A 25,052-nucleotide genomic window follows, 5' to 3' on the forward strand; every position below is an offset into this window, starting at 1 on the left:
TTGTTGAGAAAGTGGTGGCCTCTCAACTCCGACGGTCCTTGGATGAAACCAATTATCTGGATCCCTTTCAGTCGGGTTTCAGGCCTGGTTACAGCACGGAAACTGCTTTGGTCACGCTGATCGATGATCTCTGGCGAGCCAGGGATAGGGATCACCCCTCTATCCTTGTGCTCCTTGACCTCTCAGCGGCCTTCGATACCATCGACCATGGTATCCTTCTGCGACGGTTGCGAGAGGTGGGAGTGGGAGGCACCGTCTTTCGGTGGTTCTCCTCCTACCTCTCGGACAGGTCGCAGTCAGTGTTGGTCGGAGGGCAGAGGTCGACCCCTAGGCCCCTCAATTATGGGGTCCCCCCTCCTATTTAACATCTACATGAAGCCGCTGGGTGAGATCATACGCCGGCACGGGATTAAGTACCACCAATATGCGGACAATACGCAGTTGTATCTGTCTGCCCTGTGCCAACTCAGCGAAGCAGTAGAAGTGATGTGCCAGTGTCTGGAGGCTGTTGGAAGTGGAGGGAATAAACAAGTTGGCACTCAATCCAGACAAGACCGAGTGGCTACTGATGTTCCCTCCCAAAGATTGGCCAAGTATTCCATCTCTCAGGCTGGGGGGTGAAATTATACGCCCCTCAGAGAGGGTTTGCAATTTGGGAGTCCTCCTGGATCCCCAGCTGACTTTAGAACACCATTTGTCGGCTGTGACCAGGGGGACCTTTGCCCAGGTTCTCCTGGTCCACCAATTGCGACCCTACCTGGATCGGGAGGCCCTTCAGACAGTCACTCACGCCCTTGTGACCTGAAGACTGGATTACTGTAACGCGCTCTACATGGGGCTGCCCTTGAAGAGTGTCCGAAGACTTCAGCTAGTCCAGAATGCAGCCGCACGAGCGATCGTGGGTGCACCCAGTACACCCACGTTACACCTATCCTCCGCGAGCTGCACTGGCTACCCATTAGTCTCCGGACTCGCTTCAAGGTGCTAGTCGTTACTTATAAAGCCCTACATGGCATCGGACCTGGGTACCTGAGAGACCGCCTCCTGCCAATTACCTCCCATAGACCGATCAGATCGCACAGACTAGGCCTCCTCCGGATCCCATCTGCCAGCCAATGTCGGCTGGCGACTCCCCGGGGGAGAGCCTTCTCTGTTGCAGCTCCAGCCCTCCGGAACGAGCTCCCCGTGGAGATCCGGACCCTTACTACTCTCCCGGCCTTCCGCAAAGCCACTAAGATTTGGCTGCTCCGGCAGGCTGGGGGGCTGTTGAAATAGCCAGCCCCGCTGTAACTATGAATGTTGTGTATTTTAAATTGTTGTTTGTCTATTTGTCTATTTATCCCCTTCCTTTGTTATTGTAAGCCGCCCAGAGTCCTTCGGGAGTGGCGGCATACAAGACCAAAATACAATACATGACTGCCAAGCCACTCCCACCCGGTCACATGGCCAGCAAGCCACTCCAACAAAGCAGGCCACACCTACAGAAGAGGTTCTAAAACATTTTGAAACCCACCACTGACTACACACTATATACTAACATAATATTTTTATTCAAATACTCATATTCAAGTAATAAAACATACAATAAAAGTTTGATTTAATATTGCAAAGATAAAAGGTTGCAAGAAATCAGTAGATTCCAATATAAGTTATAAAGCATGTATGTAAAATCAGCTCTGCTAAAATATTAGAACTCTCAAGCAGCTAACATGTTCTTCAATTTTCACTGCAAAATACACAATTGGGAAGCTGCCTTCAAATAGGTCAGGAGTTTGAGGAAGAACGTTCGTTAAGAATGTCAAATTCCTTATTAGAGTAGGATTGAATTCTGGATCAATTTCTCTGATTTGCTCTCATATGATAGATTTATGAAATTTGCTTTAAGATGATTTCCCCAATATGTCAAGGATAGTCTTTTAGTTTCACATGTTTTAAGTGATCAAAATCAGCTTAATAATATTAAATGAAAAGAGATGAACTTCACTTACTCAGTTCTCTAGTTGTTTAAGACCCAAACTAACAATCAAAGAGGGGTTTCCCCTACCGTGACCCGTCAAAAGCGTGGACGGCAAAAGCGCGATCGACAAAAGCGCGCCTTTGACGTCATCACAGCGCGACGAAAAAGATCGAAAAATTCAAATAAAAATTAATAAAAATTAAATTAAAGCAAGCCGATTCACATAAAGGTAAGGGTTAGGGTTAGGGTTAGGGTTAGGTTAAGGGTTAGGGTTAGCTTTAGAGCGTTAGCGTTAGCGTTAGGGTTAGGTTAAGAGTTAGGGTTAGGGTTAGGTTTAGGGTTAGGTTTGGGGGGCTTAGGGTAAGGTTTTCGCTTTATTTTTACATTTTTCGAACTTTTTCGTCGCGCTGTGATGACGTCACAGCGCGCTTTTGTCGAGCGCGATTTTGTCCTACGCGCTTTTGTGGTGGAACCTCCCCTACCCCATTCTTTCCTACAAAATTGTACTTGGAAACAGAGCAGTGTCTAATCCTAACATCAAAAAGTACATATTAGATAACATTTTTCCATACAAGCATTTTAAAAACTGTAGTGAATCATTAATTATGAACATTGGATAAGATTTCAGTGAATATGTTCATAGAATCATTTTCATTTATTGTTATCTTGGAACATAACTTTCATTCCATTTGTTCTCTCTTCTGTCTTCTCGTAACCAACCTAGAATTTTCAGAATTGTTTGGTGGGAATACCACCAGTCCATCAAACGTCTTCAGTTTGTTTTCAAATTCTGTAGCAATAGCACTTTCAAGCCTGGAGCTAATCATAATTGAACTTTGTCTATTTTTTTCCCTACAGTCTTCAAAAATCACGAATTGTTCATCAGGGCACTTTATTTTCCTATGATCACTGTTCAGCCTTTGGCCTTTCTCATGTGCCAGCATTGAGATAGTAAAGTAACTGTCCTATCATTCCCTCCAAAGCCTTGCCTAAAAAGGGTAATCTGGGGATTGGGATCAGCATTAGGTCAAGGTGGGAGAAAGGCCCCTGCCTCAATGAGGCATTATTCTTTGGTTACTTTAAACAGGCAGAGGACAATGATTTGTCCCACAGGGGCCAAAATCTTGCTGCAAAGAACCCTGTCCACTTCCTGAGTGTACAGAAGATCAAAGGAATGACAAGCAATTTTGCAGGTGGTTACCTCAATTGCCTCATTTGTTCCTGCCAAAATGTTGAAAACCACTTTCTCTATTCTTCTCTAAAGTTGGCATTTGAAAAATGTCATATAACTTATAATTATGATAAATAAAATGATGCTAAGCTCTTTTCTAGATCAGAAAAAAATTAAAAATGCATATATTCTTGAGTTTTTTTCCTTAGTTCTATTTTTTATAACAATTCCCTGCTGCTCTTGGCACTCCCTTATAAATCATGTTCTGAGAAGAAATATTTACAGTTATATTTATCATATCAACTGCGCATAACCCACCCACTCTCCTTGGATTTAGATGCACAATTTTTGGCTATGTAACATATAACTTGGAATTCTAATTTAATAGTTAAACTACTAATTTTATGTGTTAGCAGATTTTTGTTCCCTAATTTGGAAATATTTATTCTGTTGGTCAGAATTATCAGCAAATGACTTAATTGCATAAATATTTCTGTTTAGGACTTCCAGCCAAATAGACTAAAACTGAATAACAACTGGCATGAACCATACTTTCTAAAAATACAAAAATATAGAAAGACCTTAATCTAAGGATAAATCTTATATTCCCCTGCCAATTTATAAAATAATAAGAAAAGAATCCAATATTTTTCAGAACGGGATAATGTTTTTCTTTGAAGTATCAAGAAAAGCTAAATCAGGAATGCTAAAATTTATCTTCTACTCTAGCTATATAAGGAGTGGGCTTTTCCTCATTCCCATTTCAACTTATTTTATGAGTTCCCTTATTGAAATGAAGTGATTTAAACACAAATATGATACCATGTTGGCTTTACTAAGTAAATACCTATCCTTTAACACATGGATACCACATTGCATCCAGACATTTCAAAATGTCTGGCAGGGGCTTGAATCTCCAATTTAAAAAGGGAATTTTTTTTGTAAAAAAGCAAGCTTGTGAGACTAAAAAGCAAAGAGGCACTCTCAATGCTCTACTTGGCCATTAATTGGAAAGGAAAAAGGTAACGAGGCATGAGTCTACTTGATACTTTTCAGTCATCTGCCAAAGTGTGTTGAAGCAAACAAAATAAACCAGACACGGAAACTGCTGCACTCTTAGGAGATTGGAGAAGGAAATATGCCAGGAGGTGGGGGAAGCAGGAAGGACCTGGGGTCAGGATTGGGCAGGCTTCCAAGGGAAAAATAAGCTGTTTTTTTCTCTAGAAACAGAATAGGCATTATACATTTAGTAGACGATTTTCCTGTTTTTATGTTTGGGGAGGAAGATGGGAGCCTACGGTAGTAAAAAGGGAACTGTGTGCTTGATGGGCTGTTTAACTAAAAGCATGATCCTAACATGAGGAAATAGAACTGGATTCAAAGACCGGAATTGTGCCTTAGAGGGTACAGCCCTGTATGCATGCCAAGTATTCAAATTTTACTCTAATCCCCTTGCTGCATGATTTTAGAACAGAAATATTTCAGATGAGTGGATAGGGAATATGATCTACTGAACAATTATTTTTTAAAGCTTGTGAAATTCTCTTTTGTCAAAGATAGCAGGAAAACCAAAATTGTTATTTGTTTAGAATATAATTTTGAATGCCAACTACACCAATACCAATGTAGTTTTGATAGTAACAGCTGTTTCAAGAAGTAAAGCCTCCTCTCTTCAGTTCTGGACATCTGGAGTTCAGGATGTCATATTCTGTCATCCAAGCAGTATTACCCTAATACTATAAAATCAACATTCATTGTTTGATATTTTGTTTCCTTTTTAATTTGCTGCACTTCTACCTAGTGAATCTAGAGATACTATTTTGATTCCAGTTTGGTGGGCTTTGAAGAAAAGATAAATTTATAGAATTTTAAAAGAGAAAATGGAATTAGCTTGTCTCTAAGGATCTATTACTAAAAATTCCATAAATTTTCTATTTTGATAATCTCTGCATTGATTTTTAAAATTCCTCTTAGATAATTCAAACGTATATCATAGTATTCTTAATAGGAATAAGTTTTAGGTTGTTAAACAATGATCCCATAATGACCTTTGATCTGCAGTTGTGGTAGTTGTAATACAATAACTATTAGGAACATAGCATTTTGAAGAAAGGTAGCATTCATTAACGTCTTCATTTGGAATTGATGTTACTGCCTCTACATTTTAAATTAGCAATTTGATTGCTTCATTTTTAGCAGATTGATCGAGTTTATCTTCACATATTGCATTGTTTTTGTACATTGCGTTTTTTTCTTTACATTTGGTTACTTGCAGGGTAGCATCTCCCTGATAAACCTGGCCCCATTGCTTAGACTGCATTGAGGGAAACGGTTGGTTGACCCCCATTTTGGAGAGTTTGGGGGGAGGGGGCTAGCGTTCTTAAATGGTCTCCTGCTGGAGGTTAGTTTTCTTTAATATTATTTGCCTTTTGGAAAAAAGCTGAAAACTGACCTTTTCCAGAGGTCACTTGGGTTCTGACCATGTATACTTTTGAAATTTTTTTAAATATTTTTTCTGTTTGATATGTTGTGTTGTCACATGCCATCAAGAATCTTTTATGATTGTAGCAGGATAATTACATCTAATAAATAAATCCTCCGTGTCATTATTGTTTCCTTAAAGAGCGCTTGAAAAAAGAAGAAAGACTCGCCAAGAGCTAGAAAAAGCGAAAAGGAAGCTTGATGGAGAAACCACTGATTTACAAGACCAAATTGCAGAACTGCAAGCCCAAATAGAAGAATTAAAAATCCAACTTGCCAAGAAAGAGGAAGAACTGCAGGCTGCCCTTGCCAGGTAAAATACTGACTTCCATTACATACAGTTAGCCCTCAACACACAATCATTCTCTGCAATGTCAGGAGTCTTCTGGCGTCGACTATATTCAATTACATTGTGTTAATTTGTTAGTTACTCATTAGATTGGGCAGTTGCATTGTGAACATATGTAAACACATTTACATTGTATTGGTGATATGAAGGTATCACCAATCCTATTTAACATTTTTATGAACATATGGATAACTAGGATGTTTTTTCTCATTCAGTACTTCAAGAATAGCTTTTTTGCACCCACTTCACTCTGTACTTCACTCTCACTGTTAAACTCTGTGTTGCTTACAGAGGAGATGAAGAAGTGATGCAAAAAAACAATGCGCTAAAAGTAATCCGAGAATTGCAAGCCCAAATTGCAGAGCTGCAGGAAGATCTTGAATCAGAAAAGGCTTCACGCAATAAGGCAGAGAAGCAGAAGAGAGACCTGAGTGAGGAGTTAGAAGCATTGAAGACAGAGTTGGAAGACACCTTGGATACTACTGCAGCTCAGCAAGAGCTCAGGTTAGTGAGCAGAGATGCAATGGATTTTCCAAAATGAGCAATGTTCTGTCTTGGTAAACTGAAAAAATTAGCTTCCTCTTAGAAATTGCAGTCAAAGCAAAAACTATTTAAAATTTACATTGAATCAAAACAGCATCACAGTGCTACATTCATTGTTAATTGGTTCCTGGAGATGTAATAAGTGCCAAAACAATGAGTGCCAAACAACGTTTTCCCCATAAAGAATAATGGAGTGAGAGGAGTGGTAGAGGGGGAGGGGAAGTAGGGTAGAGGGGAATGATGGAGGGAAGATGGAAAGTTGGAGGGGGGCGAAAGAAAGAGGTGTATGGAGGGTTGAAGAGGTACAGTGGGTTTTATTTTTGGGGGTATTGTTGACAAGAGGAATTGCTGTGTTTATTGTTTAATGTTGTATGGCCCCGGTTATGCACAGTATATATGTGACTGTATGTAAATGAAAAATGGAAAATAGAAACACATTTTACGAGTGGAAAAAAAAAAAAGAATAATGGAGTGAGTCACAAGGCAGCCGATACTGGCAAGTTATAGCCTTTACATTGAGTATCAAAAAACAATGAGTACTAGGATAAAAGATTTGTGTCAAAATGCATTGACCACCAAATTCATTGCATTTCAAAGAAGTTGAATACCAAGTTTACATTTGCCTAAAATATTCATATGGAAGAAAATTGCTGTAAATATTTGTTAGTCTATAGTAAATCTAGATTGTTTCATACCTCATTTGTGATAAATTTATCTCCAAATTAATAAAAAATGTACGTTGTATTTAAAAGTGTCCCTTATCATGAAACACTGTCTTGGGGAAGGGAATATAGCAAAACAGCCAAAACTAGATATTTTGTCCAAACTGGATTCTTCCAGTTTAGGATGTTACTATGGTTTATGTTTTTATTTTTTAAAAATGATAGAAAGCTGAAACCTAATTTTGTCATGCTGGCTACCTCTTTAGGACAAAGCGTGAGCAGGAAGTTGCTGAACTGAAGAAAGCCCTTGAGGAAGAAACCAAGAATCATGAAGCCCAAATTCAGGATATTAGGCAGAGGCATGCAACAGCCTTGGAAGAGATCTCAGAACAGCTTGAACAGGCCAAAAGAGTCAGTAGAACATTCACTTAAGCATGAGGAATTTCATATGAATAGGAAAATCCCCATGAATCTTATTTACATGTGAAAATCTACTGAAGCAAAACAGGACATCAGTATAAAGAGGACATAATTTAAAACTAGCTTGTGTGCAGAGTGTTTCAAATTCAAGCTACAGTGTATCAAGTTTGAAGGACCCATTTTGTGCTCAAAGCTGACTGTTTTGATCACTTCTTACTTTGAAAGCACTTTCAAAATTCTGAATTTTGAATCATATTTCAAACAGAGACTTTTGAATTTGATAGAGTTGAACTTTCCTAGTTACAGGAAAGTTTCAAAATGACTTTTCAGCATCAATTTTGCTACTGTCTTTCTTTTTAATCTTTCAATTTATTTGATAGTTTTTTTGCTTAGGACAAATACCAGTCGTCATAATACACCGGTACTTCCTTAGGTTGCACACATATTGCCATTTTTGTTCCCTTACTACAGAATTCAACAAACTCTTTTGATGTGTAGTTCAGTTTCTGCTATTTTTCATCAAATATAGTATTTACATACTTTGGAAATAATTTTCATATTATAGACAGGAAAATTCAGATTGCCAGTTGAGGGCACATCCATATTTATTTGTAGATACCACTGTGTGTCTAAATTATATGTCTGAAGAAAGGTTTTTGTTTTGTAATCTACTCTGCATTTGAACAGTGATTTATAGTCATTGTGAACAACACCTAATTTTGATTAGAAAGATTAGTGGAGATGCACAACTGGAGGCCTCGGGGCTGCATTCAGCCCATGAAAGTTTCCAGTGAAGTCTCCAGAGACTCTTAAATTGGAAACTTACTAAAATAGAACTTTTTATGTAGAAAATTATGAAACACATAATTTATTATATTAAATAGAATTTTTTTTTATCCCCCCCCTCCTTTCACATCAAGTAATATCTTTTGGAACGTGAAACACTTGACGTATATCTTAAGCTGCCTAGGTGCACTTCTTAATTGAGAAAAAGTTGCACTATAGTTTTCAAATTTATACTTCTAGGATATTATAAGTGTTACATTGTGGTAGCTTTAATCATATAATTATTTTAAATTTCAAAACTCCTGAAGTACTATTTTTTTGCGAACATTTCTTAATGCAGATTAAGTCACAATGCCCTGTAAAACCTATTAGTCTGTATGTGAAAAGAGCTAAAACAGATGTAAGAATGGAATACATGAAAGTTTAATATATGGCATTTTCTTGTAGCTTAGCTGCCATATTATGTTTCTGATGTAGCTCTGATGAAATGCACTAACTGGCTTTCTTGCTTCTTCAGTTCAAAGCAAATCTTGAAAAGAACAAACAGTGTTTGGAAACAGATAACAAAGAGCTGGCCTGTGAGGTGAAAGTTTTGCAGCAAGTTAGATCTGAAGCAGAACACAAGAGGAAGAAGCTTGATGGTCAGGTACAGGAATTGCAGGCCAAGGTTGTAGAAGGCGAGAGGCTGAGGACAGAGCTGGCAGAAAAAGCAAACAAACTTCAGGTAAAGATTTCAATTTGCAACTCTTTGGTGTAATGTAATAACTTACTAAATTGGAAAATATGTTGCAGTGTTTATCCTTCTGAAAACGTTTTCTCCAATTACTGCATATACAGTATATTTGAAATGAGGGTGTTTTATTTGAAGTGGCAGTTTTAGAATTAAGACAATGCAGGCTGCTAGTGGCAATTTGTATTGGGAATATTAGAGCGTTAATGCAGATTTTTGGCCTCCAAATGTGTGTTCCTTCTTAGTAGGGTTCTTGAAACTTGCAAGCAAATGAAGTGCCAAACGAAATCCTTTAATTCATGTATAGCACTGTAGTAGACCATATTCTCAATATGTCATAATCTGCCTTCTTCCTGCACTAAATAAATAACAGTGTTTTGAAAAAGCATTTCAATGAATTATAGTGGGAATAATGTTACATTCTGCTGATAGCAATAGCACTTGGACTTATATACCGCTTCACAGTGCTTTACAGCCCTATCTAAGCAGTTTACAGAGTCAGTATATTGCCCCCAACAATCTGGGTCCTCATTTTACCAAACTCAGAAGGCTGAGTTAACCTTGAGCCTGGTGAAATGTACTAGGGATTATTTGACTTTAAAATTATAAAAATATGCTTGTAAAATGTGCACTATTTGACATACAGATTGTTTTTCATACAGGCTTTTAAAGTAAAGGAGTATTTAGAAATGTATATAACTAATGCTGATTATACTATTCTATAAATAGCATTTATCCCAAATGGTGCATTCTTGTTTAATCATATATTCTATTAGCAAATATAGGAATGTTGCAGAATTAGGTCATGATTGCAAGAAATGCTACTTTATACAAATCTGTGTAATTGATAAGCTAACAATAGGAGAACTTACAAAATTTTCCCTAAAACCCTTAGGTTTTTCTATAAATATATCCTGTTTCTAAAGGAACATTATTTTTCCTAGTATGCATTATTTTTTCTTCTTTGAAAAGTCTTTGCCAACTTAAGTTTGAAACTGTAACCCTGATAGAATATACAAATAACGGTGATTGCAGAAGGTACTTAGAATACTGTGTAGCAGTCAAATCCAGTTTATTGTAGTATAATTAAATTGGAATCTTTTCATTCTAAATATGATATGCATAAATAAAATACGCTGTTTTGTGATGAATTATGAATGGAAAACCTTGCAGAATCTGAAGCAAATGTCCCTAAAAAAGTGAGTGCCTCCAACTGGATAATTAAAAATAGCAGTATAAAAAGATCTGTTGCTTCTACTTCTAAGGATCAAAACAATGTAGTGAATTTAAGTGCTGAGAAACACCATGGGGAAAAACATGAAAATTACACTCTTTTTTTCCCCCAAGTTGAGTCCCTTATAAATAACTACAGAAATTACTGAATAGCAATAGACATCACTTTCACTTCCAAAACATTACTCTGGATGTCATACATTTTGCTCAAATCTCTGAAAAACACTCATCCTTACAAACTAAATATTGGTATGATATCTAGATTCTTTGAATTTCAGAATGAACTGGAAAATGTTTCAAGTCTCCTGGAAGAAGCAGAGAAAAAAGGCATAAAATTTGCCAAAGATGCTGCAAATTTAGACTCTCAACTACAAGATACCCAGGTATATTTATAATTTTGGAATATAGTTTTAAAATACTTACAGTTCATCATTGGGTACCTTAATAGATTTCCAAGATATATAAATAATACAAAGGTTAGGAAAAAAATTTAGATTTAAAGCATCAGCAAAACAGAAGTGGTTTCTTAAAGTTTGTTAAACTTTGTTAATAGAACAAATCTGGGCTCCATATTTTGACCATTACATGTTTCTTAGTTATATAGAATTGCTATACAGGTAAGGAAAGGTTTCCCCTGCCCAAAAGTGCTAGTCGTTCCCGACTCTAGGGGACGGTGCTCCTCTCCATTTGAAAGCCGAAGACCAGGGCTGTCCGAAGATGTCTCTGTGGTCATGTGGCCAGCATGACTAAATGCCGAAGGCACACAGAACATTGTTTCTTTCCCACCAAAGGTGGTCCCTATTTTTCTGCTTGCATTTTTACATGCTTTCAAACTGCTAGGTTGGCAGAAGCTGGGACAAGTAATGGGAGCTCACTCTATTATGTGGTGCTAGGGATTCGAGCTGGCGACCTTTCTAATCAACAAGCTCAGCGTCTTAGCCACTGAGCCACTACGTCCCACAAGAATTGCTGTAGTACAGAGCTAAAATCCTGCATATTATAGACATTAGCCTCATGTTTCAAGTAATAGTTTGTTTCTTCTGTTTGCTCAACAGTTTTCATCACAGATTTGTCTACCACATGGTTTTCATTAATGTTTGGATGGTTTCTTAACTTTAATACCTTACTTAATTTTAATTTGCATTCTAGAGAAGAAATTACTGATTTTTATCTCTTTCTTTTTTAAAAAGGAATGGATAATGTTTCTAATGTACGTACACATGAAAAGGTTACATTTTTTTTTTTGCAATAGTTTGAGCACAAAATTCCTGATACTTAAAAGCTCTTTCTGTCATGAGATTGGTATAATGCTTTTATGATCACACTTTTGACCTCCTTTTGAAGGTTTTTTAAAAATCTTTGTTTAATAGTAGTAATAATAATTGCCACCAATGATGGGCTGTGGAATTGTAACCAATTCTGCTGATTTTAAGGTGCTCTTTCATCTTTTCTGGGATTACTGCTATTAAACTTATTAATACCATACTGTTTCTTCACAATAACTTGCTGTCTGAGGCATTTTTTATTTGACAATTGACCTTTCTGACTTTAGTACTAGTTTTTAATTAACTGTTTTAAGGTCTGGTATGATGTATCATTATCAAATTACAGTCAAATGACTTAATGTCTTTAGGTCAGTCAGGATGAACCATGCTTAAGAACTTTTCACAGCACACAAATATCCTATTGAACAAATAGATGTAGTAGACTAAGTTCAAATTTACTTCAGACCAAGTGGTAAAACGCATGTACATTTTTTATTTCTATAACAGGAACTGTTGCAAGAGGAGACACGCCAGAAACTGAATTTGAGTAGCAGGATTCGGCAGTTGGAAGAAGAGAAGAACAATCTGCAAGACCAACAGAAGAAGAGGAAGAAGCAAGGAAGAATTTGGAGAAGCATGTAATAACTCTGCAGTCTCAGGTGAGAAGTCATGACAAGTACAAGCCATAGCATCATTTTGTACAGTGTTTCATTCTGACCTGGGCTTAAGTAAGATCAGTTGAAACTGCAATTGCTTTTCCCTAATAGTTTTTACTATTTTCCAATAGAGTAGCAAGCACAAAACATCTGTAAACGTTTGGATAGGGTTGATAAATGACTTTTTGTGAATAAATTTTCATGCAGCTGTCCTCGAAAAGTCAAGTTTGTCTCATCAGTAATATAGTATATTTGAACATAAATTTGGACCTAGTTTATACAATCTTAGATAATGTGTTAATGTATGTATCATTTGAGACTTTCTTTAAGCATCTGAATGTTTTAAGTACTTTTATCACATCATGAAACTAGAGTTTTTAAATGTATCTTTCCACATCTTGAAAAGGAATTGAAAGGAATGATTCTAGTCTTGATACTTCTTGTTTTCTGTATAGTAGAGGTTTTGAAATAATCACTGGGCCAAAAACTGCATGAATAAAACTGACATGGTTCTGCCAACTTAGGGTGAATTAGGCTGTTCTGCAGCCGTAAAACTAGTTCACTAATTTTTTTTGAAGTATTAAAGATTTACTTTGCATTATAGCTAGCTGATGCCAAGAAGAAGGTTGATGATGACTTAGGGACTATTGAAGGGCTGGAGGAGAGTAAGAAGAAACTGTTGAAGGACATGGAAATTATCAGCCAACGTTTAGAAGAAAAGGCAATGGCATTTGATAAATTGGAGAAAACAAAAAACCGCCTTCAACAAGAACTGGATGACTTAATGGTGGACCTTGATCATCAGCGTCAAATTGTTTCCAACTTGGAGAAGAAGCAGAAGAAATTTGATCAGGTATGTCACTATTTAAATTATGTTGCTTTCTTCTGAAGGTTATAAGTGGCAGTTCATTATTTCCTGATAAGCTTTTCAAGTTTACAAATATTAAATGCGTCCTTTATAATATCTATCTATCAGGGGGGGTATTTTTCACTGTCCACCTGTGAAGTGTGGAGCATGTCACTCATAAAAACAGATAGTTTTGACCAAATGTTGACCGCTATGGTAGATTAAGAATAGGTGCATTTCGGCCAGGGCATGGATGCCTCAAAGCCAAGGACTTAATAGAGCTGAAAGCCAAAATGCCAACCTACTATCACAGCTTGGATTTCCACAGGATTAAGATTAGATGTTGTAAGTATTTCAAACGTTCATGTTTGGCCTGTTGAAATCAACAGATGCTGGCAGAAGAGAAGAACATATCTGCTCGTTACGCAGAAGAAAGGGACCGTGCTGAAGCTGAGGCACGAGAAAAGGAGACCAAAGCACTGTCCCTGGCACGAGCCCTGGAGGAAGCTTTAGAGGCCAAGGAAGAGTTTGAGAGACAAAATAAGCAACTCCGAACAGAAATGGAGGACCTGATGAGCTCCAAAGATGATGTTGGCAAAAATGTGAGTTGTCTAATTTTTGATATACTGAAGGTTTGAAAAAAAAGTTCTTTAATAACATATGTGAATCTGGATTTTGAATTGTTGAAAATAAAATGTTCTAAACTGGTGTCAACAACTATGTGCCTTTTAAAACATTTACAACAGAATGTTTGTCTTGATGTTGAGTATGTGTGCATTGGCCATTTTTTTGTCTCACTTTATTCATATAGCCTTCAGATTCTTTTCCGTTTGAGTGTTTTTGTTTGTGTGCTTCCTGAAGGCAGATAAATGGGTCGGGAGCCATTATAAAGCATTGTGAATGTGATTTAGCAGCTGCATTGCATTTCATTTTGAGTAAACTTAGATAGTTTGAACTGTTAGGAGTAGGAGTTGTGTTTTCTCTCTCATTTCCATTGATTCTGTTGCCATTATCAAGATAATATCAATGTATTTTATTTTGCAGGTTCATGAGTTAGAAAAATCTAAGCGTACATTGGAGCAGCAAGTGGAAGAAATGCGAACTCAGTTAGAAGAACTGGAGGATGAGTTACAAGCCACAGAAGATGCCAAATTGCGCCTGGAAGTGAACATGCAAGCCATGAAAGCACAGTTCGAGAGGGATCTTCAAGCAAGGATGAGCAGAATGAGGAGAAGAAGAGGCTCTTAGTAAAACAAGTAAGGCTTTAAATAGTAAAGTATACATTTGGTGTTGATCAGAGGTTATGGGGAACTATATGTACCCTTCTGATTTGTTGAATCATCACTAGGCTTTATTAAACTTAAAATTGGTTTTTTATCTTCTAATTTTTAGAAGCAAAAGTTCCTCTGCTACCAACATGTAGTTTAACATTTGTATTCAATCATACAAATGTTTATGTTAAATGTTTCCCATGTATATGTGTCCTTAGTCCATTCCTTTGAACAAGCGATAATAAACCTTCTCCAGATTCCAATTTTTTTGCAGTTTAACGTGTTGTTTTACCCATATCTTAATTTGTCTTAAATCTTAACTGGCTAGAAATTCTGATTACTATAAATGTCTATGAAATCAATTTTGATGAGACACCATTATAAAAGTTCTTCTGAGAGAACGCCTCATGGTCTTTTGGTATCAGAATTTATATAAGATCTTGATTTTTTAAAATGTGCATTTATATTGTATGTATGTATAGTAGTTAGGATCCTTGTAACAATCTGTGTTCATCCAAATCCTACTAGATCTATAGCTAGATCTTCTTTAATGCATCATATAACACGTGACTATATCTGAGGTGAATTAAGATACATACAATTGAATATGAATTCAGGAATACATGTTTATTTTATTTAAATTAGTAAAACAAGTGGAGATTCATGTTTCATCTACAAGTAACATACTGTTATTGAGTTTCTATTGGCATCTGCTCAAAAGCTATATTGTTTTGATTTAGAAAATAAAGAACTGATACCATTATTTATAAAAATCAGACACCCAGGAAAAAAATATCCTGGAAAGAAGAAGAGAGTGTTATACAAATGCCACATACTATAGAAAAATGTGGATTTCAGTGACACAGTGAGATTTCTCTTAAGGGAGCTGTGGGTATATATGTTTGGGATACTTGCCAACAATATTTTGCCTATCCCTGAAGTAAAATGTGTTCCCCAGCCAGAGGTATGACAATTCCTTTTGACTCCAAGGAAGTTCCATGGAAAAATCTAAGAAAGCATATCTTGTGAGGCGCTTTATAAGCATGGTATCTGGCACAAGATATTCCTATGGGGCATTTATAAGCATGATAGCTAGCACATTTGAGTGCTATATGTGAACATCCCTAAATTGAAATATAGTCCAGAAAAATATAAGTAGGATAGGGATCTGTATATCTTCTATAGATATGTAATCTGCATGAAATATTGCATTGCAGAAACAGGTGGTTGTGTTCTTCTATTTAGCTTCAGAATGTCCAGACATTTACAGTAGCCTTGAGAGTCGTTTTATCAACCTTAATCTTTATGCTACCTGCATTGCTTTTCTAAACAAATCAGAACTGAATTGAATAAGCAATAGATTGGCCATGGCTATCGTGTTTCAGCCTGGGAAATACAACAAAAATAGTTATATTCAGTTTATTGTTGAGTTGCATCTCAGGCAATGTGTATGGGAGCAAAGTTGTGCATGTTAGCTGAGTGCAGCATGGATAGCAGCATGGAGTCCAATGCAGTCATGAGAAGAGCAGTGGAAGAAAGGCAGGCATGGTTAGCAATAGTGTAGGAATTAAACATATCCAAGAATACTGTAAGTCAGTTTAGATAGTATTACTCAGAGTCTAGGGCCAGAGCAGGAAGCAGAGATACAACAATGCAGGCCTAATTTTAGTGAGTTGTTTCCAGTAGATGTCCATTTTCTGGCAGCTGTTCTTAAATAACCCAGCTACAGGCATGGCTCATTTAAGACCATTGTCATCCTTGCTCTTCAAAATCACCTTTGCTCGTACACAAGCTCAAGTAGTTGATTGTCCTTTGAGTCTTAAGGTTAGTAATTTGCTGGATTAGCCTCTCAGCTTCTGAGAAGTTAGAATAGCCCATTTATGGGCTCAAAATAGTTCAGAAGCTTTCTTTGCAGTTATGTTATTAAGCCATTATCATTGCTTGACTAAGGGTTTTGTTTTTTGCATAATTGATCATAAATTTAGTTTTTCTTTGAAGAATGAATAGATGACATAAGGCTTCATTATCTTAATTTGGAAGCAGGTGAACCATAAACAAATATGCTATATTGACCTCAGTATGAAGTTTTAACAATTACGGCTAATAGTTTTGCTTAAATACAATTTTAATAAGCTTTTATTTTGGCAGGCTATTTTCCTTAAAAAGTAATATTGATTTCTAAAAAGTTACTTTTTCCCTTTATATAGTTTCTTACAGGGCATCAAGGAACTTACAGTTGATATTACTGTGCAATTATATAAATCTAGGGATATATTTCTTGAACTTTTTTCATCCTTCATTTTGGTTGATTTCAACTAATGCTTAATCTGGAATTCAGAAGTCTATCTTACCATGTGTCCTTAATTTTGTAGGTTCGGGAACTGGAAGCAGAACTGGAAGATGAAAGGAAGCAGCGGGCGTTGGCTGTGGCATCCAAGAAGAAAATGGAAGCAGATTTGAAAGACTTGGAAGCTCAGATTGAGGCAGCAAACAAGGCCCGTGATGAAGCCATCAGGCAGTTGCGCAAATTGCAGGTGAACAAAGCAACTCTTAAAGGAACAAGGGAGCTTGTCCTTAAATTTATGAATATGGTCTCTGCAAAATGTATTAATCTTTATTTAATAGAAAAGTGAAATTAGGTGAATATATTTTGTGATAAGAATAATACTATATACTCTGGGTGTATAGATTAGACTGAAGCTATATAGTTAGCTTCTCAATATTCAGGGGGGGAATGTTTTTTTTTAATCTTCCAGGCTCAAATGAAAGATTATCAACGTGAATTAGAAGAGGCCCGTGCATCTCGAGATGAAATTTTTGCTCAATCAAAGGAAATGAAAAGAAGCTCAAAGGTCTTGAAGCAGAAATTCTTCAACTTCAAGAGGTATGAGGTTAAGTGCTTCATTTGGGAAAAATTGCCAGTGTTTAGCATCCCTATTCTGCAAGATAGAATTCTGGAAAAAGGAACATGTTTCTACAATTTAGATAAAAATATTTAAAATTTGGAAGATGGGCAGAAAAATATCTTAAACTATAATATATTGAAAAATCTATTGGATCATTTTTGAAGGAACTAGTTCCCAGTTGCACAGGGTGTCTAATAGTTAAGCACCAGAGACAAGTGTATTTATGTCAGTAATTATACTGGATTCTGAGCCATTGAGCATGCTGTATTAGCTCTCTGTCAAATATCTGAAAATGTCCTTCCTGGCCAAGGTTTCTGAGATGTTTTCTTTAACTGTCTTTTCAGGAACTTGCCGCTTCAGAACGAGGCAGGCGACATGCAGAGCAAGAGAGGGATGAACTGGCTGATGAAATTGCTAACAGTGCCTCTGGAAAGTAAGTTGGCTAGATGAACATTTTGCCAACTGCAGACCCTAAATGATGTGTGCTGATGCTGTTGCAGTGTAAGAACTGATTACAGTGGGAAAATTCATGGCTTAGATTTGTAGTTCCTTGTATCGCTTCCATGTCTCCATAGGTCTGCCTTGCTGGATGAGAAACGCCGCTTGGAAGCCCGAATTGCACAACTGGAAGAGGAACTGGAGGAAGAGCAAAGCAATATGGAGCTTCTCAATGACCGTTTCCGTAAAACCACTCTACAGGTACTCTCTTTGGTTGCCAAGTCTTGCTCAAACATTTTGTTGGCTTCTCCAGGTAAGGGGCGATAGACCTAAATAACTGTGCTTGTCTTCCTGAAGATTGACACGTTGAATTCTGAGTTGGCCTCAGAGCGGAGTGCTGCCCAGAAGAGCGAGAATGCCCGTCAGCAGTTAGAAAGGCACAACAAAGAGTTGAAAGCAAAGCTTCAGGAGCTGGAAGGTTCAGTCAAATCCAAGTTCAAGACAACCATTTCAGCACTAGAAGCAAAGATCGGGCAACTAGAAGAACAGCTGGAGCAGGAGGCAAAGTAAGCAGTGTTTACGAAAAGAGAACTTTCAGAAGAGGGAACCTTGAATTATAGAAAGTAACTTGTTCAAATTAGGACAAATATATGTGGTTCCACCGCTCAACATCTTTTTAGGTAAGCTAGATGATTCAGCAGGGGATAAGCTTTGATGATGATGTAAGAATTTTGAGGGTCTTATAATCACATTTTTTCCTTTATTTTTATAGGCATATTTAAGGTAGATTTTACCTCCTATTTGTTTAACGTGGGAGACTAATGAGTTTTTAAAAATGTATTAAAATCTTCCTAGAACACGACCTTCCCCATTGCTTCCTTTCTCACTTTAGAGGGACATAATTGCTGAGATAATTTTTATCTCAACATTGATTTCTTCCACTTTTCACAAATTAATTGAAAACAAACACATTTCCAATGGGGAACATAGGAGTTTGATATAAGGGTTACTTTGTTCCTGACTTGTTTTAAACTTTTACACATAACTTTACAAATACAGGTAGTCCTCAACTTACAGCCACAATTGAGCCCAAAATTTCTGTTGCTGTGTGAGAAGTTGTTAAGTGAGTTTTGTCTATTTTACAACCTTTCTTGCCACAGTTGTTTTTTTTTTTTTTTTTTCAGGAGAAATTTCCTGTTTATTTCATTTTCATTTTCATTTTATACAATCACTTATATACTGTGCATTTAAAAAAAAAAGGAAAATCAATGAACACAACTCATCTTCCACCATAGAAAACCAACATAGCACTTCAATCCCCCATACACCCTTTCTTCTCCCCCTCCAACTTTCATTTCTCCCCTCCAACATTCCCCTCTTCTACTTCCCTTCCCCCTCAAACATTCCTTTCTCCCCTTCCCTCCATCTCACCCTCCTTACATTCCCCTCTCACTCCCTCTTTACTTCTCCCTCTTCTTCCCTCTACTCCTCACTTTGGTGTATCTCTACAATTCATTAATCTATTCAGTTTATATTTTACTCTAAAATTAAGAAAAATGAAAAGAAAAAAGAGAAAATAAAAGAAAAAAAGAAAAAAAAAAAAAGAAAAGAGAGCAACAGTATACAAGTGCATTCTTATTGTTCTGAAAATTGGGACTGTTTCCACCCTCCACCCTCCCCCCCTAAACCCCCTCCCTAACCCCCTTTCGGCTTCCCAGGTCCCATACCCGGCATAACTTTTTATCAAGCACAGTCTGGAGTATATTAAAATCAAATAACTTTAGAATTAAAAGATAAAAGATAAATGAAAAACAAAAAAAAAGGAAATAGTAAAAAAAGAAAAAAAAAACCACACACACACACACAAAAGGAAAAACGGGAAAAATCAACAAATTCTCTACATTAAACTCAGCTTCCCATCATTTTTAAATCTTAAACAATGTACCTCATTCCTAATTTCAGTTATTTTATTACTTGCAGGATTTCAAACTATATTGAAACCAAGTAAGTTAATTAAATGGAATTCCATCTTTATCTAAATATCCAAACCTTTGATTTATCTCTTTTACCTCCTTCTCTATTAAACCATTTAAACATTCAAATACTTCTCTCGGTTTCCTTTTCCAACTCCTCCCATCCTGCCTTTACCCGTGTCCATATATATATTTTATTTTCATCCGTACTCCTCTTATATTTGCTTCACCTTCCTGCAGACTCTATAGGTATATCTTTCCAAACATTATATTCAAATAACAATTTATACAAAGATCAGCTTACTTTCTGTCTCAAAATAAACTCTACTTAAACCTTCACTACCCTCCCATCTACCCCACACTTCCCAGCTCCATTCAACCCGAACCACAATCCAAGAAGATCACGATCTCCGCTCTCCTCACCCTAAAAAATAAATCATGAACAATTAAGTAGAAATTCAAAGTTATCCATCGAGTCCTGTTTAAATCCCATACAATATATTCCAAAATCATCGCCACTTCTTTCAGTCTCTTTCAGTCTCAATGTCTCTTCGTCAGTATGCAGCTATACCGTTTTACCCAAGACAGAAATCACAAAGTATTATTCAGATTAAAAATTAAGCAAATTTTTAGAAGCATAACTAAGTCTTTATTCTCTACTCTTCTGCCCTTCCGGAGGGGGAAAGCAATGCCTCTCGCCTTTACAAATACAGGTAGTCCTCAACTTACAGCCACAATTGAGCCCAAAATTTCTGTTGCTGTGTGAGAAAGTTGTTAAGTGAGTTTTGTCTATTTTACAACCTTTCTTGCCACAGTTGTTAAGTGAATTACTGCAGTTGTTAAGTTAGTAACAAGGTTGTTAAGTGTATTTTGTATTTCCATTGACTTTGCTGGTCAGAAGGTCGCAAAAGGGGATCACATGACCCTGGGGCACTACAACTGTGATAAACATGAGCCAGTTGCCAAGCATCCGTATTTTGGTCATGTGACCATGGGGGATGCTACAATGCTCCTAAGAATGAAAAATGGCTTGGCCTATAAGTCACTTTTTCCAGTGCTATTGTAACTTTGAACGGTCACTAAACAAATTGTTGTAAGTTGAGGACTACCTGTATTAATCCCTTTGCTTTTTTATTTGTAGAAAAGTGAAGAGATAAATATTAAATAAGTAGGAAGAGAGACTGAATGATTAAATACCTGTGGTCAAAATCCTTATTTTTTCCTAAAGATAAAATTTATTGTTTTCATATTTAAGCCCTATTTAAGCTTTTCTGTGGATAGACATGAAATCTGATAACTTAATTACTCAATTATTACTTAATTATTTCTGCTTTCATTAATTTCTTTAGAGAGAGAGCAGCAGCCAATAAGCTAGTACGCCGCACAGAGAAGAAACTGAAGGAGGTATTTATGCAGGTGGAAGATGAGCGCCGACATGCAGACCAGTACAAGGAACAGGTGAGGAGGGGCTGCCTGCTCTGCTTAGAACCACAGCTACTAAAAAAAACCCTTTCATTTCATGCTTGTTATGCATAAAGAGATAGTAAGTTGTTTAAAGCACCTTTCTTAGGCATGGCTAGAGGTCATCTGATCAGTGGAAATGGCCTGATTCATATAGATCTAACACAGGTCAGGAGTGAGAATTTGGATGGGGGAAATGAAGCTCAGTTTGTTTGTAATATTGCATGGAAAAGTATACATGGCCATAACTTTTGGTTAGTTTAGGTCTTCAGAAATTTGTAGGAAAGTTAATGTCAAAAACTAGGCAGTCAGTTTTAACAGAAGCAAGAGTCTTGTTAGTCAGTTTTATGAAAAGGGAGCTAGGTTGACACTGAATGTGTTTCCATCTGGCTATGAGTGGACGTTACAACTAAGCCTATAAGCAATGAAATATATTAAGTTGCATAGATGATGCAGAACAGTTTCGGGATACGCAGATCCTCCCAAACATTACCTGAAGTGGAGGTAACTTTTCCTGCCATTACTAAATGAGCAGCCCATGGCATCAGAATAGTCATTTTAACTGGACAAATTCCCTAAAAATTCCCTGTGAATATGACATGAAGATTACAAATCAAAAAGTTCCTACTCTTGAGGAGTTCAGGCCACTCAGTGGGTTGAAAGGCAGTGTGAAAGCATGACAATAAGTGGAAGGTTGTTCAGTGTTTCGTTAATCCCTTGTTTTGATAATCTCTCTAGATGGAGAAAGCTAATGCCAGGATGAAGCAGCTCAAGCGCCAGCTAGAAGAAGCAGAGGAGGAAGCCCACGTGCTAATGCATCACGTCGTAAACTTCAGCGTGAATTAGATGATGCTACAGAAGCCAGTGAAGGCCTTAGCCGAGAGGTCAGCACTCTGAAGAACAGACTAAGGTGAGTTATGGGAAAGAGAGAGCAGAGGAGTTTGGGTATATACCACTATGTAACTTCAGGAAAAGGTCAATCTGAAAATGAATGGCAGTAAAAGGTTAGGTTAATCCTCATTTCCAGTTGCTGCCCTCTCTCGATACTTTGTCCTCATGGTCTGTGACTTAAAATGTAATGCTATTAGTAAACCAGAAGGGAGTGTCATGCTTCCAAAGATTTGTTAATTGGCTTGTGCTGTTTTCATATCCTGGAAGTTGGCTGCTCATTAAGTGACATCTCATTTGTAGAACTCCCATGTCTTCGGCTAATTATAAGCGCAGATGAAGAGGTTTGTAGCTCCATCTCCAGTGCAAATAATTGTTTGCCCTAGTGCTGTACATTTATTCATTTATTTATTTATTTGTCAAACATGTACAAGATAACAAGTATAGGTATGAACATAAAACATGAACAAAGGAAGTACATGCAGATAAATGGGGACAGTAAGACAGGGACGTTAGGCATGGCTGTGCTTATGCGTGCCCCCTTTATCGACCTCTTTAGAACAGGGTGAGGTCCACGGTAGACAGTTTGAGATTGAATATTTGAGATTTATGTAGAAGCACACTGTTGTGATTAAAAACAAAAGCGGTTAAGGGAGGGGATTGATTTGCGCTGATGGGAACTTAGTGTATGATCAATTATACAGCAGTTTTTTGGAGCGTTTCTCCTTAAAAAAAAAAAGACTTTGTGCTGCAACAATCACTTACTGTGTCCTCTTGCAGGAGAGGAGGCCCGATCACCTTTTCTTCCAGCCGATCTGGAAGGCGCCAGCTGCACATTGAAGGAGCTTCACTGGAGCTTTCAGATGACGATGCAGAGAGTAAGGGGAGCGATATCAATGAACCTCAAGCTGCCCAAATTGAGTAGAGTGTCCCCGCTGTATTAAAACTGCCAACATTCCCGGAGTGTGACTTCTTTCCATATGTTTGAGAGAAGAACTTAACTGGCCACCAAATTGCTTCTGTGGCCTAGATCTGCCTTAGGCAAAACTGGCATAGCATTAGGTCATGTATTGCAGGTCAGTCCAAGCATTATTGCTGCCTGGCTTTGCCATATTGTAAACTGTTTTGGATATAGGTACCACTACTTATATGTATTAAAATATCTCTGTTCAGTGCTTTTTGTTTCAAAGTATCCATTGTAAAGCCATTTTTCTAAGGCACTGAGTGATAAGCGGGTCCAGCCTCTGTCCCAGGCAGAAACTTCTGGCAGCTGGCTATGCCTTTTTGCTATGCATGCATAGCTACCTAGCAGTGGCACTCCCTTCCTGTGGGTTTTCTTCCCTACTTATTTACAAGACCTGGTTCCTGTCACTTTTCTGGCTGACCCAAGGTCACCTGACTTTGAAAATGTCCCAAGGAGCTTTAGATCACATTATAACTAGCCAACTGCTTGTTCTACTTAATGAGCCTTTGCCCACCTTGGCAAACTGATGTCTTCCTGCTCCGGACATCATGAATAGTCGGTTGATCTGGATAGGATGCTGATGATTCTCTGTCTGAATCATACTTCCATACAAGTTGGATAGCCTCAGCATGGAAGTTGAATGAATTCTCCCAGAAGCAACTGTTTTCTTCCTGAAAGACTGGGGATAGGAGTGCAAGCTGAAGTTCTTGCCAGCTTTCTTGGTGCCCATCAGTATATGTTTGCTAGAGGTAGCAAATGGACACTGCCTGTAAATGAACACACCAGTGGAGCTACCCTCGCCCCATTTTCAGCTTTCACTTGGGTGAAATGCATTTAGCTAGCGTCGTTTTTGTCCTAGCTAAGAATTGACATTTACAGAAAGTGCCTTAGACACTGCAGTACTAAGACAATGTTTCCTATAATTTGCCTATAACAATGATTCAGTGTATTGATTTTTTGATCATATCATGCTGCATCTCCTAGTACAAGTGGTATTATCAATCTCCCGTGATAAGAATGAATCAGTGTTAACTACAGAATCTTGAACTCTTGCAACATGCTTGAAACAATATTTCTCTTTGGTTAAAAGCTTTAACATATGTTACAAAGCTTTTGTTTTTGTGCATTTGGATATTCTTATTCAAACTGGCTGTTGACCACCAGGCATCTGACTGCAAATACCTTGTTTCTTTGTATCCCCATATTTTTAGACAACGATTTTTTTGTAAAAACAATAAATTTATTCATTCTAGAGACTCATAAACGTTTGTTTGTTTTTTTAAAAATAAAAATGGCCTTAAACAATACCAAACACTCTGATGTTTTTGTTTCATGCAATTCAGAAGTGACATCTTCTCTAAAGATAAGGAGCAAAGTGAGTTTTAGTCAACATTGAATTTACCTCAAATCTGTTATTTTAATAATTCCTTTCCTAAATGATTTGTTAACATTAGAAAAAAGTGAATTCACTTGTAAAGCAGCACACTGGGAGAGACAGTCATAAATGTACAGAAGAATATGTAAAGCAGAGATACAGCGACTGAAATACTACATACCGTATTTTTCGGCCTATAAGACGCACGCCCCCCCCCCAGCACTCTATAAGACTATGCATGCAATTTTCTTGACAAAAAATGGACCCATTTTCATGAAAAACGGGCCATTTTTTGCTCGCTTTTGCCCCTTCCCTTCCAGGAGCACTCTGCAAACACCACCACCCCCAAGGCTATTCATGCCTTTTTAAAAAGGGGGGGCTTGTTTTCGTGAAAAACAAGCCGTTTTGGGGAGGTTTGCAAAGTGCAAAACCTTTTTTTTTCTTTTGGAAAGCACTTTGATTGATGAGAATTAGATTGATCAAGTGCTGTGCCAGCAGAAACAAAGTCTTAGGTGCTGCAGATTGCCAGTAATTTCCTTCTCCAGCACATGGATAAATACACCTGGAAACATCTACCTACCTACCTACTCTCTCTCCCTATCTACCTACTGTATTTCTCTCTATCTCTTTCTCTAGCCCTCTATCTACCTACCTAACTACTCTCACTCACTCACTC

At 37.4% G+C, this 25,052-nt stretch overlaps 1 protein-coding gene across 1 annotated transcript in view; it reads left to right on the top strand.

Annotated features, from left to right (window-relative positions):
- The window catches only part of MYH10 (myosin heavy chain 10), an 83,834-nt gene extending 59,569 nt beyond the window's left edge, over positions 1–24,265 (top strand). The window contains 22 exon segments of the mRNA XM_032210022.1: positions 5,752–5,772; positions 5,775–5,922; positions 6,250–6,462; positions 7,430–7,574; positions 8,887–9,093; positions 10,611–10,715; positions 12,105–12,192; positions 12,195–12,256; positions 12,858–13,106; positions 13,490–13,702; positions 14,145–14,310; positions 14,313–14,356; positions 16,744–16,905; positions 17,128–17,200; positions 17,203–17,255; positions 17,622–17,710; positions 17,853–17,976; positions 18,073–18,281; positions 21,038–21,146; positions 21,888–21,951; positions 21,954–22,059; positions 22,818–24,265. Of these exon segments, the coding sequence (XP_032065913.1) occupies positions 5,752–5,772; positions 5,775–5,922; positions 6,250–6,462; positions 7,430–7,574; positions 8,887–9,093; positions 10,611–10,715; positions 12,105–12,192; positions 12,195–12,256; positions 12,858–13,106; positions 13,490–13,702; positions 14,145–14,310; positions 14,313–14,356; positions 16,744–16,905; positions 17,128–17,200; positions 17,203–17,255; positions 17,622–17,710; positions 17,853–17,976; positions 18,073–18,281; positions 21,038–21,146; positions 21,888–21,951; positions 21,954–22,059; positions 22,818–22,962 (2,795 nt within the window). The 3' untranslated portion in view covers positions 22,963–24,265.
- The last annotated feature ends 787 nt before the right edge of the window (positions 24,266–25,052 follow it).

This window comes from Thamnophis elegans, chromosome 2 (assembly GCF_009769535.1).
Source record: "Thamnophis elegans isolate rThaEle1 chromosome 2, rThaEle1.pri, whole genome shotgun sequence".
NCBI lineage: Eukaryota > Metazoa > Chordata > Lepidosauria > Squamata > Colubridae > Thamnophis > Thamnophis elegans.